Source organism: Hemicordylus capensis, chromosome 6 (genome assembly GCF_027244095.1).
Source record: "Hemicordylus capensis ecotype Gifberg chromosome 6, rHemCap1.1.pri, whole genome shotgun sequence".
Lineage (NCBI taxonomy): Eukaryota > Metazoa > Chordata > Lepidosauria > Squamata > Cordylidae > Hemicordylus > Hemicordylus capensis.
In genome coordinates this window covers 94,616,620-94,634,017 of record NC_069662.1, presented here as the reverse complement: position 1 = coordinate 94,634,017, position 17,398 = coordinate 94,616,620, and the positions used below count along the sequence as shown (strand labels likewise).

Here is a 17,398-nt window from a genome sequence, read left to right as displayed (position 1 = left end):
TTTGGAGATGGAGTCTTCATATAGCCTCTAGTAGTATTAGCTATTAATCATTTTAATTGACTTGGACATGTAAGGCATGGCAGGTCTGTAATGCATCTGTCTTCTGGAAGACTGATTAGGCCTTACTGTTTGTCACTAGACATCACTGGATGCCTCCTGAGTATCTACTCAGAGTATGGAAAGTGATTTTTGTGGAGCAAAGTGTCTAGATGACATTCTAGCCAAATTTTACCATATGCATTTTTTATTAAGAAGCCATATTTCCAAACTTAATTAAAGCTTGGAAATCTCTCTTTAGATAGATAGATAGATAGATAGATAGATAGATAGATAGATAGATATGCTAAAATCTAATTACTAGCATCCCACTCTCTCTCTCATTTTAACCTATCTTACCAGTTCTTCCCCTGGTTTTATCTTTATTAATGATTTCTTATGATTAGCTACAGTTCTTAGTTTTGTTGCTGTCTCTCTTCAGTGTTACATATGAGGCTATTTTTAAAATGTTTGTAGTGCTTTCTTGTTATATAGAGGAAATTAAACATATATTTGAATAATTCATATTCATACTGGATACAGTACTAAACCTCCAGTAGTCAGGGCCTCTGTCACCCATGCCTTAGTCATGTCATGTTGGGATTATTGCAATGCATTCTACATGAGGCTGCCCTTGAAAAGTATTTGGAAACTAGAGATGGTGCAGAATGTGGTTGCCAGATTGATTTCTGAGACCACACATAGTGCGCATATTACATCAGTCTTGAAGGCACTGCACTGGCTACCAATCTGTTTCTAGGTATTTATTAAAAATATTTATCTCCCCCACTTCATTTATCTCTCCACTCAGTATATTACTGCTTGGGGCGGCTCACAACATTTATAAAATAGTTACAATATAAAATCAGACTAATACAATTAACCAATTTAAACAAGTTAAAATTCCAAGCTAAAACCACAATCAGAACCAGCTTTTAAAATTTCATATTAAATTCTTTTAAAAACTTAAAACTAAGAATTATAACAACTAAAGACTAAAGAACCTACCAGATATAAGCAACAGGTGAAACATTTTTAAAAGCCTCTTTTTAAAAATGTATTTTTAGTTGGTTTTTTAAAAGACACTTCAGGAAGGTGTTCCAAAGACGAGGGGCCACAACTGAGAAGGCCCTGTCTCTACTTCCCGCCAACTGGATCTCTGTTAGTGGTGGGGCCATGAGCAGGGCTTGAGATGATGAGCGGAGGGGCCCTGGCAGGTTCATATGGGCAAATGTGGTCCAACAGGTACCCCAGCTGCAAGCTGGTAGAGCTTTAAAGGTCAAGACCAGCACCTTGAATCTAGCCTGGAACCAGACTGGTAAGCAGTGAAGCTGCCACAGGATGGATATGATAGTCATGAGCTTCCTTGTGGCAGCATTCTGAACCAGCTGAAGCTTCCAAACTGTCTTCAAGGGCAGCCCCACATAGAGCGCATTGCAGTAGTCCAATCTGGATGTTACCAAAGCATGAGTGACTGAGGTCAGGTCCGACTTCTCCAAGTAGAGTCACAGCAGGCACCCCAGCCGTAGCTGGTAAAAGGCACTTCTGCACACCACTGCCACCTGTGCCTCCAAGGACAGCGTTGGATCTAGAAGCACCCCCACGCTGTGGACTTTGTCTTTCAGAGGGAGTGTGACCCCTTCCAAGACTAGATTTTCCTCACTACTTGGATAATCAGTTTTACAAACCCAGAGCACTTCGGTCTTATCTGGATTAAGTCTCAGTTTGTTTGCCTTGATCCAGTCCAGAACAGCCTCCAAGCCGTGGTTCAGAGCATCCACTGCCTCCCTGGTGTCTGCTGACTTAAAAGATAGGTAGAGCTGGATGCCATCAGCATACTGATGGCACAGTAGCCCACACCTACAGATAACCTCTGCAAGGCTTCATGTAGATGTTAAATGGCATGGGGCACAGAATAGATCCCCGTGGCACCCCATAGGCCAAAGACCAGGAGGTGGAGCAGGCATCCCCCAGCACCACCTTCTGAGTACAACTCTCAGAGTAGGAGTGGAACCACAGTATAACTGTGCCCCCAAGTCCCTGAAGGATACCATGGTTGTTAGTATCAAAAGTGGCTGAGAAGTCCAGGAGAATCAACAGAGTCACACTCCCTCTGTCTCCCGGTGTAGGTCATCCACCAGGGCAAGCAAGGCAGTTTCCATCCCATATCCAGGTCGGAAGCCAGACTAGAAAGGATCTAAGTCATCAGATTCATCCAGGGCAGTCTGGAGCCCAGATGCAACCATACTCTCCACACCTTGCCCAAGAAGGAGTGGTTAGAAACTGGTTGAACATCATTCAGGTAATCTGGGTCCAATGAGGGCATTTTTAAGAGATACCTGATGACTGCCTCCTTCAACTGCTGGGGAACCACCCCCTGCCTTTGAGAGGCATTCACCACCCCCTCCACCCATGGACCCTGTCCCCCCACCCCTCCAATCATGAAGGGCAAGGGTTGAGCACACACGTGGTAGGCCTCAGCCTTCCAAGCAACCTGTCCACCTCCTCAGGCAACATAATCTGAAAACCATCCAATATAACAGACCAGAGAGTGCATTGGCAACATCCAGTTCCAACACTGCAAAAATCTTAGCATCCAAATAGAATGGATGTGAGCAATTTTATCTGCGAAATGTAACACAAATACGTCACAGCAGGGTACTGAGGGTTCTATTTGATGATCTTCAGGGTCCTGATCGAGGAGGCCCCGAACCACTCGAAAAAGCTCCACTGGATGATATTGAGCTGATGCGATAGTGGCAGAAACGTAGGATTTCTTCACCGCCATCAACCCTAATATGGGCTCTAGCCTGCATTCGGTCACATTCATTCTGAGTTTTCCACCAACAATGCTTAAGCCGTCTACCAGCCTGCTTCGTTGTCCACAACTCACCTGTATACCAGGGAGTCGCTTGGGCTCAGCGGATCGGAAGAGGATGCCTAGGCACGACCATGTTAATCACCCAACCAATCTCCTCATACCAGAAGGAGACCAGGCCATCAGGAATCCATTAGGATCTATAAGCTTCTGAGAGTGGACCATCCTAACTGGTACCCCACCCCTGCAGAGGTGTTTTGGGTCCACCCTCAGTCCAATCTTCACCAGATAGGGCTCCATCCATGATAATGGTATTGAAGTCTCCTGGACTATCCACGGAGCCCCACTGTCCACTAAAGACCCAAAGACCAAATCAAGTGTATGGCCTGCCACATGTGTGGGACCAGAAATTAGTTGAGAGTTTGAGACAAGCCCATGGTCCTCATGGAGGACATGAAGCCCTGAGCTGCACCAGGAAGGCAGCCTCAGCATGGACATTAAAGTCTCCCAGGACTAACAGCTGCAGGGTCCTCAATGCCACATCTGAGACTACCTCAGGCGGGGAGAAAGCAGAATGGGCAGTATACCAACACTGGAGGCACTCGAACCAGTCAGAATGGCAGACAGAGCATCTGGTCCGGGGGGTGGTCTCCCGCTGAACCACGATAACCCCATCTCTCCGCATACCCCACCTTGCGGTGGGGAGAAAGCTGCACCCAGAAACCTGGTGGGCAGAGCCAGGGGGATTTACATCTTCCCCATCATCCAACTAGGTCTCCGTAATGCACGCCAGGTCCATGTGCTCATCCAGGATTACCTCCTGGATGGCTGTGGTCTTTGTATTTATGGACCTGGCATTTAATAGTACCAGTTTCAGGCAAGATGGGCTGCTGTGAGAGTTACTGGGGTCTCTTTGGGTGGGAGAAGGTACAATTCAAGGTGCTCATTATTACCTTTCAAGCCCTAAATGGCTTAGACCCTGGGTGCCTTAGGAAGTGCCTGCTCTCAGCTGAATCTATCCACCTGATTAGCTCGACTGGAGAGACTCTGCTTTCTGTGCCAACACCTGCTAAAGCCCATTAGTCTAGCATATGGAACAGGGCCTTCTTGGTGATTGCCCCCAGGGTGTGGAGCTCACTCATGGTTGAGATCTACCTGGCTCCCTCTTTCCCAGCCCTTTGGAAGAAATTGAAGAGTGCTTTTTTATCCAGGATTTTTATTTTATTTTAAGGTTGTTTTTATTGAACTTAAATGATCATTTTTAATCTTATTGTAAACCACTCTGGGTAGGTCTCAGGATGAAGGGTGGTACAAAAATAAAAATATAACAACTGTTGCTCATATATTCATGTTAGAAAACGGTTCTCTTTGAATAAAGGGCCTTGCTTTGGAACTAGAAAAACACAAAATATGTGGTCATTTTAAAAAACAGCTTCCAGGAATATGCATACCATTGTGACAGGTGGAGGGTGTGAAATGTATACGGAGAGAGGGTTTGTATATTGCAAATATACAGTCAGTGTGGCCAGCCTATCTAGTGCCAGGGTGAAGGAGAGTAAGGCTTCTTACTGCAACTTTGTCACCAAGTACTTGAGTAGACTTAACCTGCTTTCTGCACATAAGACAAATATTTATATATCTCTTTTCAACAAGAGTTCCCAAAGCAGTTTACATAGATATAAATAAATGGCTCCCTGTCCCCGGAGGGCTCACAATCTACAGAAGAAACGTAAGATAGGCAACAGCCACTGGAGGAATGCTGTACTGGGGATGGATAGGGCCAGTTGCTCTTTCCCCGCTCAATAAAGAGAATCACCACTTTAGAACATAAGAACAGCCCTGCTGGATCAGGCACAAGGCCCATCTAGTCCAGCATCCTATTTCACACAGTGGCCCACCAGATGCCTCTGGGGAGCCCAAAGGCAAGAGGTATGTGCATGCCCTCTCTCCTGTTGTTGCTCCCCTGCAGCTGGTATTGAGAGGCATCATCCCTCTGAGGCTGGAGATGGCCCACAGCCATCAGACTAGTAGCTTATGATAGACCTGCCCTCCATGAATGTATCTAAACCCCTTTTAAAGCCATCCAAGCTGGTGGCCATCACCACATCCCATGGCAAGGAATTCCATAGATTAATTATTATAATATTATTTATTAGATTTCTATACTGCCCTTCAAAAAATGGCTCAGAGCAGTTTACTTACTACTTACTATGAATATTTATATACCGCTCTTCAACAACATTCTCAAAGCGGTTTACATAGAAAAATAAATAATACATAAAAAAGATGGTCCCCTGTCCCAAACAGTCATTGGAGGTACTGTGCTGGGGGTGGATAGGGCCAGTTACTCTCCCCCTGCTAAATAAAGAGAATCACCATGTTAAAAGCTGCATCTTTGCCGAGTTAGCAGGGGCTGTGTGAAAAAGTACTTCCGCCTGTCGATCCTAAATTTCCCAACTTTCAGTTTCATGGGGTGACCCCCGGTTCTAGTGTTGTGAGAGAGGGAGAAAAATTTCTCTCTGTCTACTGTAAATGATCCTATTCCCCCCTACCCTATTCATAAATGATCTAGAAGAAGGGGTAAGCAGCAAGGTGGCCAGATTTGTAGACGATACCAAACTCTTTCAGGTAGTGAAATCCAAAACAGATTGTGAGGAGCTCCAAAGGGATCTCTCCAAACTGGGTGAGTGGGCAACAAAATGGCAAATGTGGTTCAGTGTTGGCAAGTGTAAAGCGATGCAAAAACTCCAAATTCAAGTATACGCTGATGAGATCTGAGCTGTCTGTGACTGACCAGGAGTCAAGCATTCCCCATGTCATCCACTGATCTTGATTACAAAAGGGGCTGGATCACCTGGGACAAACCTACCTCAGCGTAAGCAGCACTTGCCGTGGCAAGCCAACTTCATAGCTTGGTTGCTCATCTCAGTGTGATGCAGTGAACAAACTTCAGGTTCCTGCCTTTGCATGGGTTCAGACAGTCACAGACAAGCCAGTTACCAACATTGCAAGTAGGTTCCATGTTGTGTGTGAACCCACCTTGTGTTTGAACTTCTTGTTTGCTCCTCCAGACACCCAGCTCTGCTTGCTTTTTGTTTCTAGGTCAAGATGCAAACACTGGTATAATAACATGCCTTGAACATAATCAGTTCAGGTGCACTCAGTTCAGTGTAGCCATGGCTGTGATACCTCCATTGCAGCAGCTTAGTTTTTGACCTTGATGTTTGGGATATTTCTGTTTGTTAAAGGTTGGTATCAGTCAGAAACACAACTTTGGGATCTATAGACACAGAACAAATCAATGAGCAACTCAGTTTCACAAGCATGCTTGTATGTATTACAAGAAAAAGTAATCTTGCATATATAGAGAAAACGTGTGGCCTCCCTCAGTCCAGTATTTACAAAGTGAAGTGTTTTACTGAAATGTACACTGTAAGGCTTTGTCATGCACCACACCCAGCAGCACTCACCCTTTTGGGGTTGGAGATCCCATTGGCTCTAGCAGAGCTGACAGTTCCCTAAAAGCAAGAGTTAAAGACCACTCTCTTAGGCAAACAGACCCAATTCAGAGGCAAGGTTGCCAGAACCTAAGGGGTATACTCGTGGGTCAAATGGGCCATAAGCCAGAATTTGGCTTTTTTTAAAGCCAAATCTGGCCACCTAGTTCAGAGGTCCCTGGAATGGTGTCTTAGAATAGGATCAAGAGCAGAATCAGATGGTCATTTTCAGGTAAAAACAAGGCATGAACAAATTCTAGACTTCAGCTGGTATAAGAGCTCAACAGGCTCAGACCACTTGAGCAGATACTACAAGCAACTAGCCTAGCGAAGGAAGTGACCTAAATACCCTTAGGAAAGGGACACACCCTTTCCCTGGAAATTGAGACCAAACAAAGTTTACTCATGAGGAGTCAGGCTGTTGGTCCTCCTCTTGAGGAGACCCCTGAGTTGTCTGCTTTCTGGCTGTCAGGTGGGCATTTTGGCAGCATTGGTTGATTTCCTTGTAGGAATGACTATACCACTGTGTCAGGGAGACCAAGCAGGGGTCCCAGTGGATCTGGGGGACTATGGACACCCCACTTGTCTGGACTGAACTCAGGGAGTGAGGGGTGGCCATAGAATGAGGGGTTTCTCTTGAGAGGCTGTGTGGAGGAGGTGGCTCCTGAGTGCCCCCCTCTTGGAGGATAGTTTGGGGTCTCTATGATTGGAGAGTGGGCTGATGAGCCCTGGAATATCGCTAGGAGGTCATCCCCTGGAACTCCAAGAGGGGTTCCTGACCCTCTGTGGGTGCTGGTATCTCCCAGCCCTCATCCCCTGATTCTGCTTCAGGTTCTTGGACCCCCTAGTCATCCAGCTTAGAGAACCCCTGGGGGATGGGGACTCCGACAGACATTTAGCTATATATAGTATATCTTGAAAAGGCTTGATTTCCGCTCTCACCTTCATCCTAATCTGTATATCACATGTTGACCCTTGCATGGATTAAACCATAAACTGAGATACTCATAGATCAACTCTCTGTTGATATAACAACTGTGAAACTGACACACACACACAACTGGCTTTTTTGGTCAATTCTTTCTTGGTTGTGGCTGCTTCCTGTGCTGCTTCAGGGACAGTCAAGGTCAAAAGCCTGCAAGATACAAATAATCTCAGGATACAGCTTCCTTGGTGGTGTCCAGGAATTCACAAAGAAAGGGTGGAGTTATTGGGGAAGAACCATACTCATGCGATCACTGCTGTTCTTTAATCCTCTGATACAAAAGGAGTTCTGGTTTTGGACTACTTTATGTAGCAGAGAACGGGTGCTCCTTGTCTCTTCCTGCCAGAAATCATTGGCAGGATCCTAAAGCTATAGGCTGTATGTGGAATCTATAAGAATCCTCCCAATAGCCTGCAGTTTTTCCTAGGATTGCTAGCAGTTGACAACCATAAACGTGATACACTAGTGCAAAGCTTTTTGCACTAGCTAGTTGTGCTAAGTCCAACAAGATGTATACCTGTGGCATGCTTCATATCTTTTGCTAGGAAACATTTGTGCAATAGCGCAAAAGCGCAACTTCAGGTATCCCCATGACTTCATGTAGAAACATGGCCTGCTTGTGCTATCAGAACTTTCCTTATTGTGCAAGTGCTTCATTAGTCTTGATTTCAGCCAACCTGTTGTCTGCCTTTCAACAGTTTACAGTGATTGAGCTGTGGCTGGTGGGATTGTCAAGGAAGCTGTGAATAAAGAATCATTCTTTAGAATCATGACATGAACTTTCGAAGCTAAGTGCTTTCTTAGGTTATTTTCATGGCTCATTGCAAATTGTTCACTTCCTATCAGATTTTGCCAACTCATAGGTTAAATTGGCATCAATTTGCACATTTATATTTACATCAATTTTGCTTGAATTTTATTTTTCATGTTTTTCTAGTTTCATGTTTTCATGGTTAGTGAAGTTTTTAAGGTTTTTTTTAAAAATTGAAGCTCTTTTGGAATCCAGGTGTGTTTATAATGCATTCTTAGTGGCATGGTGCAAAGGCCAATATTTAATGCATGTTGGCAGAAGGCACCATTTTGGAGTTTACTGTTTAGCTATGCTTATGCTTCTGTTCTGCTTTAGAACTCTGACTGCGGCATAAGTGGCAATTAGAGTTTTTTCAGATGCTTGCCATACCAAACTATATTTTGTTCATAAGCCTAGCAAGTCATATAATTGCAATTTTTGTCACCCTTACATTTTGGATAGAATCAAGCTGAATAAAATATGGTTGTACCTATGGAGCAACACATTGAGAGACAAGTTCATATTGACCATGATGTATCAGGACTGTATTGACACAATATCAAAAATGAGAGTTGGTAGCTTTGGTTGTTTCTCTGGACTAATCTCTATCTGAGAGGCAAGGTGTAGCGCCTTCCTTTTAATTTGTATGTTAATGATCTTATACGATAGACATTTTTAATATGCTAAAGTCATGGTGCTGTTGTCTTCTGTAAATAGGGCTGAAGTGGCTACTGAGGCACTCCGCCATATAAAACCATGAAATATCAGTTATGCCAAAATCAAGGTAGTCATTTTGTAGGAACACCTGACATGCCATAAGTGGTCACTTAGTATCAAGTATTGAACAAGTTTGCTGCTTTAATTATTTGGGGCTTGTATTTATTTTGGGGCTTGTATTTTCACTTCATGTTTTTCTTGATTTTGCAAAGAGGGGATTTGATTTCTCCATCACTCCAAGTATTTTAAAAGAAAATCCTCCTTCATCTAACTTCTGGAGTACAAGTTTGGGGACCAGTGAAGATAGAACATCTAAGTTTCAAAAGACAGTTTTTTCCAGATCATTATGGAGTGCTACTCCTATGCCTGGTACTCTTCTTCTCCGCCTTGTCCACCCTGTCCCTTCTCTTAGGCCTCTTTTAGTTTGTTGTTGCCCCTCTTAATATTACTGTTGGCTCTCAGTCCTGCCTAGTCTGCGTTGTTTGGTTGTTCCTTGCTTATTGGCCCTATTCTTTTCTGGTTGTCATCCTGCCCATATTTCCCAGACATTATGATCTGACTAAACTACCTATGTCCTGGAAAGCCCCTGACACCTGACAGAATTCAAGGACATTTGGAATAGCATGATATGACCCTAATTATTATGGGGCTTAATTCTTCTGACAGAAAGCAGAGGTAGTAAGTATGCATCTTTCCTCTAGGCATGATCTGTTTGCTTATCCCCACTTTTCCGTTCCTCCTGTGGTCCTACATTAACTCTATAAGGTATGAAGCTTTCACCAAATGAGTTCATGCTGATGAAGCCATTCCTTGCTAACTGGTTGCCCCTCAAATGGCCAATGGTGTTATAATGGGAAGAAACAATGTGATCAGCTTGATCCCATGTACCTCAGAGTTTCATATTGAAGCAGTGGGAGTCTGAACCATTAGGAATTGATTTTTTGGCAGCTACAACACTTGATTTAGTAACATAGGAATCAAGCCACAAATAAAGCTAGAGAAAACCCACATTGATCTGGACTCAGTACTTAAAGTAGCCATCATATTGAACCATGGTTTAATCATGGTTTTGCGCAACATTTCCAAACCTCAGGGTTTTATCCCCCACCGCTTCATGTGCAAGAGGAAGATGTTTTAAACATCTGGTCGTAGTTAAGTGCAAGACTATTTCTAGCTATAGTGTATGTGCAGGCCAGGATATGAAACTGGGATTGAGCCTGACTTCAGAAACTCTTATTAGTACAAGTCAGGACTTGCTGGATTTACACAGAAACCATATAAACCTTCCTCCCCTCACACATGAATGGGAGGGTTACACAGAAGCCTGAAACTAATGACTGACATTCAGAACTATGATGAACTGTTGTTCTGCATTATGTGGAACCAGACCAGAGTCTTCAAAACATTTATCGTACTTCATCTTGCAAAATGTTATGATTCGATCAGCCACATAGTACAATTATGTGAAATCACTTTTTTGGTTCTGTGGAGTCTTGCTGTCAGATTTGGTATCACAATGGAGATGCTTGCGTGTAAATGTCTAATTAGTTTCTGTAATTGCTACAGCCAGAAGGTTTCTCTTCTGCCGGGTCCAGCATCATGGAATTCAGTCAACAGCAGACAATTTGTGAGCATGTCCGGTCAGTGTGAGACTATCTTTGAAGGAAAAAGACAGAAGATGCTGAGCCTTGGCGCCTAAAGATATCTAACATTAATATATTAAAGTTTAATTAAAGCTGCCTTTATAACAGCCTTCTAAAGCTTAGTGTCCCATTTTCCATCAAAGAGGAACAGATAGATTTTTAAAGTGGCACATCTAAGTGGGATAGAAAGCATTTTTTCTTCACTTGCCTTTTCCTCCCTGCCCTGCATTGTCTCCCTCTGACTGAGATTCTTTTAAAAGCTTAACAAGAGTTCTTTTTTCGTTATCCAGCCTCTTATCTGATTGTTCAGTGACAATTCTATGTGGCAAGCTGATGGCTAGAAAAATGCCTAGAGCAAGCAGATTTTTTTCTTTTTCTACAGAAGCAAATTCCCACTCTGCTCTTCCCATTGCAGAAAAATGTGCTATGCATCCTCTACTCCTGCAGTTCTTCCCCGACATGTTCTTTAGTAGTCATGGTCAAAAGCATCATGCAAATAACTAGTCTGGCTGTTCAGTCAAAGTAACTGACCAATAATCAAACAGTTCTCTTTCTTGGCTCCTGTGATTAATTAGCAGTGTGAGCAAAATGTGGTGGGAAAGGAAAAATGAGGGGAATGCCTGTCCTAAAATAGCTTCCTCATTTTTCACCAGCATCCACTCAATGGTGTAGTTTAAAACATGAGACTTCAAAAGTAGTAACGCCACGCATGTCTTTGCTGTGCATCAAATGTTTGTAGCTTCATGTATCAATTTGAGCTTCAATAGCTTTTTCCAGAATGTTCTAATAATGCCCAATAAATGAGAGGTTCTTAAAGGGAAAAAAAACTAAAAAACATAAGATTTACAGGACTAGGTGAAACTACAAATTATTGGAGCTTTTGCAGGGGGTTCTTTTTTTTGCCACAAAAATATTTCAATAAGAGCATCCTGCTATTAATATCCTGTCATCATTGCTTCTAGATATTACTAATGCAAAATACAATGTGCTGGTTATTACCTTTAAAGCCCTGAATGGCTTGGACCCAGGGTATTTAAGAGAGTGCCTTCTGCTTCACCTATTAAGATCATCAAGGGAGGTCCAGGTGCAGTTGCAACCAGCTCGTTTGGTGGCAACCCCTAGCTGGGCCTTCTCTAGGTTTGCCCCGAGGCTCTGGGACATACTCCCAAATGAAATCAGGATCTTCCCATCTCTAGTTGTTTTAAAACAACTTTTGAAAACACGCTGTTCTGTCAGGCTTTTAGTTTATGATGTTTTGAAGTTTTATTTATGGTAATTTTAATCTGTTCATATGATTTTTAGGTTTTGGTTGTTGTTTGATTGGATTGTAAACCGCCCTGAGATTTTATATAGGGTAGTGTATACAATCGATAGATAGATAGAGTATCTCAAGCAGGGCTGGATGATGCATGCAAAGCAACCCCCACAAGGCACCATGTCAAACCATAGTGGCTGTTTCCAACACCAAGTCAAGTGTATGCAGTTCACCAGCAAACTGTGTTTTTTTCTCTATATCCAGTGAAAACCTTTTCTTTTGGTGGGTTCAGTGATGTAGTGCTGCAGGGATGGGCAGGGACGTAGTCCTGGTTTTTTGTTTTTTCTCTCCAGGGTCTCAGCAGGGACTCAAAGCCCTTTGCTTTCTAAATGGAAATAATATGCTACTCTTCTTCTTCCAACAGTTTGTTACAGAATACATTGTATTACCATGCCTCCTGTCTCCTGTTACAAGGAATATCCTTCACCCTTTGTGCTAGACAATTCAGATTGCTCTTCTGGGTGAATAACCACATGATGTTCAGTCTCTGAGAGATTAGGAAACTATCCTTGTAACAGAACCCCTCAACCCACCACTTCTTTCTAAGTGTGTGGGGGCATGGCTGCTGGGCTGGGTGTGGCTATGGGGCATGGCTGTCAGGGTGGGTGTGGCTATGGGATCTGTCATGGAGAGTACCTGCACTCAAGACTGAACCTTGCAGATAGATTAACAGGATCAAAACTGAAACTCAGAAGTAGAGTGGAGCTGAAATCAAGACTGAGGCTATGCACAAATGATCAATACCCAGATTAAAATATATAATGACAACTGTTTTTGTTTATATAAGGTTTTTTAAAAGCCAGCAATGCATGTAACAAGATAAACTGCACTTTAATGCCAACAATCTGTGCTTCCCAAGGAAACAGTATTAAGTATTATCTGCAACCACTGACTACATAACTCCATTCCATCTCCACTGCCGTGCCTACTTTGGCTGTCAACCCACTGTCTCTGATAGACTTGTTGTGAATTTACATTTGTTCAAGTTGGTTCATTCAAGTTCAAAGTCTGTAGGTGGTGGGATCTGCAAATCCATAATGACTGGACCGACCCTTGCAAATGTTATAAAATCCTTAGTGCTGTTGTAATAAAACTGTTATCTCATTGTTCTGTCAGTGTCATTCTCTCCTATTTGATCATTTAAATAAAAAAGTATGTTCTTGAGACACTCATGAATGCTTTGTTACTGTTTGAAGTTATCCATTAATCACCCCCAATAATTTTTTCCAACAAAAATTCCATCCAGTAAATAGCATTATTCAGGATACATGGCTGCTTAATAACTAAATTGAGTTTATAACAAATTCATTCACTCCCAGACATTTAAAAAAAAAATCATTTCCCTGTGACTAACTTGGATAAAAGTGTCTATATTCTACAGCAGGCCTACTCAACCTAGCCCCCCCCCCAGCTGTTTTTGATCTACAACTCCCATAATCCCCAGCCACAGTGGCCAATAGCCAGGGATTATGGGAACTGTAAGCCAACTTCTGCAGGAGGGCCGAAGCTGAGCAGCCCTGTTTTACAGAGATAAATTTATTTAGGTTTTTATAGCACTTTGCTATGTGTGGGCTACCAATTCAAGAAGATACACTATAGTTTATAGGATATAGTTTTGCTACCTAATTATTTCAATATTAAAGATGCTGTATTCTATTCACATTGATTAGAAGGGGGAGGAAAAAGTTCTGTTCTGCCTATCTTACAGAGCGGGTAATGTTTTTCTGTACTATTAGATATACATTTCTGACCTGAAAGTTTTCTCTACATAGGTTATCTATATAGGTTATCATATTCTGAGAAACACACCAATGGGGATTCGAACCAACAGCCTCCTGCTCTCTAGGCAGTTTGCTTCCCCGCTGTGCCATTAGGTGGCTTATATCTAAGGTATAGTTAGGTTAAAAAAACTGAGCACGTATATATTTGTTTTATAGATTTATATACTGCCCTTTATTTTATTTTATTTTATTTATTTATTTAAAACCAAATCCATAAAACAGAAGCAATAAAGAAAGAGCAGGATATAGTAAGTAAAGTAAAGTGTGCCGTCAAGTTGATTCCGACTTCTGGCGCCCAAAGAGCCCTGTGGTTTTCTTTGGTAGAATACAGGAGGGATTTACCATTGCCTCCTTCTGCACAGTATGAGATGATGCCTTTCAGCATCTTCCTATATTGCTGCTGCCCGATATAGGTGTTTCCCATAGAGTGGGAAACATACCAGCGGGGATTTGAACCGGCAACCTTCTGCTTGTTACTCAAGCATTTCCCTGAAGCAACATTAAAACCTTTTAATCAGATGTTTCAAAAATGTCGGGAAATAAAAAGGTCTTTGCCTGGCACTGAGAAGTCATTTGCCTAAGACATTGGCCTATTCCATGGAAATACCATATGCAGGGTTTCATAACCAAAAAGGCCCTCTCCTCAGTCACCACTTACCTCCCCTTAGTTGGTGATGCGGGAACAGACACTCCAGATGCCCAGGTCCCAAGTCAAGTCCTGTAGGGATTTAAACAAATGAAACTGCAGTACATGAAATCAGAAGATTGCTACAACTAGCCCAGTATAGTCTACTCTGACTGGCAGCTGCTTTCCAAGTTCTCAGGCAGAGGTCTTTCCCAACTCTACCACCTGAGCTATTTGTAACTGGAAATGACAAAGACTGAAGCTTGTACATGGAAAGGAGGTACAAGCTCAGCTGAAGCCTTCCCCTTTATCAGTATGATCAACAATGCAATTTGGATGGGAATATTGATAATTATTTTAATATTTTAGTATTTAAATGTTAATTAGTGTATCCCATTTCAGTTTTGTATTCATGAAACGTTTCAGGTTGGTGTGATCCAGATTTAAGAGGTCATTTTGAAATTATATTCTCTTCCATTGTTAACTAACTCAAAACCGGCTATATGTCCTGCATGTTACCATTGCCAGTTTGTCCAAAATTTAAGATTTTAAATTTTAGATTATGCATCTTAGATCTAGAGTCAAACTGTGTTCCAGATTCTTTATATTGTTGCTTTTACTCAAGAGCTTGCCATTTTGATCAAATGTAGTTCAAAGTCTGCAAGGAGTCCATGGTTACTACATTACAATAGACATTCTCTTATTCAAGGTTCCCACACTCTGTATTGGCTAAGCTGTCTTTCAGAAATTCATAGTCCTCTACCTCACCCTCTTCTAGACTGAGCTGGCATTCTATCAGGTATCCAGGAAGATACAGACCTTGGACAGGGGAATGGGGTCAAGACTTCTGCTAGCTTCAGGCAGGAACTCAAAACATAGGAGGCATATTGCTTCAGCAGACTGCTGATTTTGATGATTGCTGTCCAGAAGTAGTGAATTGTTCCCTCCCCATCCTAAGGGAATGTTCTGTTGCTTAAAGGGGCTTTACTTGATTTTATAAACCAGTGGCCCTGGGGAACCTTGTAAGACTGGTAGGTCCTTTTAATTTGAGACTGTTAACATTTTGCAACATTGAAATGTGTTTTAGCCTGGTCTTTTAACTTTTTAAATTTTATTAATTTGTATTCTATATTGTATCTATTTTATTAATGTTGTAGGCTGCCCTGAGCAGTAGTGTACTGGAGGGGCGGGGTATACATATTTTAAATAAATAAACTATTAGCTTCCCCCACCCCACCCCGCCACACACAAACATCATTGGAGAGGTTCTGGATCTGAGGTCTTGACACACACTGTTCTGTTCTATTCTATTCTATTCTAGAACCAGCAGTGTGATATAATTTGATAAAATAAAGTTGAGATGTGTGGTTCATTTGAGCTGCGGCACAGCCCCAGAAAGTACTTCCTTTTTCAGTGCAAGGACTGGAAATGCAAAAGGAATTACTGATTAAAAGTGGGGGTGGGGTGGGGGTGGGGTGAGAGTTTCCAGACTCCTTCCTGCACTTTTTCCAAACACTAGGTATATTCACATTTTTATCAAAGGGTATATACTGTGTGTGTAGTGGTTCTTATGCACCCCCTATGACTCTCTCATCTCTGCCTCAAATAGCAGTATTAACATTTTTAAAAATAAAGCTCTCGCCGAACTCTGGAAGTTCACAAAATGCTTTGAAAAAGTAAGAACAGACAGTACTCGTTCATAAACTTTTAGAGGGCCTTTCAGTCTGATGAGTTCTTTCCTTTCATCAGTCCCCTCTTCTTGTGGCAATTTTCTTGGTCCTCAGGATCCATCTTTCTAAGTAGGCTTTTCAACTCTTTCCCTCACTTCTGCAGTGTTCCAGGCAGTTCAGAGGCTGGATTCCTTCTTCTCATCTGGCTTCCTGAGTCCTCTCATTCCTTTTGTCTTTGCAATCACCACTGCTTCATGAACCTTTCAATTTTGTCGGTGGCATTAGAGTCTTTTATATAACTCTATCTGTTAGCTTTGGTATCATTTTGAAGTCATACTGGCAAACCTAGAGAACAGCAAGTTGTATATGTCTAAGAGTGCCTTGCTGTGATGATTCCTTATAATTACATTTTTCTGTCTCTGGGTGGTGCTTTAAAAATATTTCATATTTCATAAAACTATAAATTATTAAGATTCCATTTGTTAGAATATTTGTGCTGCTTTTTTCAAGATCATCTTTAGGAGGTTGCCTAAGCTGTCCTAAAAAATGGCATTTCATAAGTCAATTTATGGTTAGACTGATCTTTTTTTAAAAAAATGAATATTTACATACCGCTTTTCAACAAAAGTTCCCAAAGTGGTTTACATAGATATAAATACATAAAAATGGCTTTCTGTTCCCAAAGGGCTCACAATCTCAAAAAGAAATATAAGATAGACACCAGCAAGAGTCACTGGAGGGGTGCTGTGCTGGGTTTGGATAGGGCCAGTTGCTCTCCCCCCTGCTAAATAAAGAGAACCTCCACTTTTAAAAGATGACTCTTAGCTCAGTTAGCAGGAGTTACTTAAACTGTGATATATCTTTTAATGGGCTGTGCAATGTTAAAGGTTTGATCATTCATTCTTAGTCTTTCTTTTTTTCACAGATGCCTGTGTATTATTACCCATCTGGTCAATACCCTACCTCAGCAACTCAGCAGTACAGGCCCATGGCTTCAGTTCAGTACAGTGCACAACGGAGTCCACAAATAGCACAGACTGCACAGCAAGCAGGTACTTATATCTATTATTTGATTCTTCTACTAGTCTAGATCCTTAATGTGTATTTTTAAGCACAGCAGTCTAGTCATTGTGTGTATTTGGGGGGGCATCTTGGCTCCCCAAAGTTAATCCCTGACTCTACTTATACCCTAAACCCTTACCCAGCCAAAGCTCTCATCCATATTTGTTTCTAAACTCCTGTGGAAGCCATCCCTTTTTCCATTTCAATCAAGTCCTGGCTAATCGTGGACCATAATAAATGGATGATGATGATGAATTTCAGTCAAGTCCTGCCCTGAGAAATCTTGTGCCGGAGTTGTGCTGGGCTCCTTTGAGATTTATTTTTTTTAAATCAATGGCTATATGTGCATGATTCTGGAAGAAAGGGGTAAGAATTAGAGAAACGTTGTAGGACACTGTAGAAAGGATATCCCCCTGCAGTAATTTGGGGATGGGAGGGAGGGAGTTCATCCTTTTTCTA

The 17,398-nt window shown here is 42.1% G+C and overlaps 1 protein-coding gene and 1 long non-coding RNA gene across 22 annotated transcripts in view; one reads left to right on the top strand and one right to left on the bottom strand.

The window, feature by feature from the left end:
• The window catches only part of ARPP21 (cAMP regulated phosphoprotein 21), a 381,834-nt gene that overhangs the window by 307,440 nt on the left and 56,996 nt on the right, over nucleotides 1–17,398 (top strand). For all 21 annotated transcript variants that reach the window (XR_008309905.1, XM_053262075.1, XM_053262076.1 and 18 more), the window contains one exon: nucleotides 16,803–16,929. Coding sequence is in view for 20 of the 21 variants with exons in the window: in XM_053262075.1 (XP_053118050.1) it covers nucleotides 16,803–16,929 (127 nt within the window). In the remaining variant the exon portion in view is untranslated. The remainder of the gene's footprint in view (nucleotides 1–16,802; nucleotides 16,930–17,398) is intronic.
• Nucleotides 10,105–15,150, bottom strand: LOC128329993 (uncharacterized). The gene is made up of 3 exons (XR_008309906.1): nucleotides 15,027–15,150; nucleotides 14,241–14,300; nucleotides 10,105–10,499 (listed from the first exon to the last, which is right to left on the bottom strand). It is a non-coding gene; the product is annotated as an uncharacterized LOC128329993 (long non-coding RNA).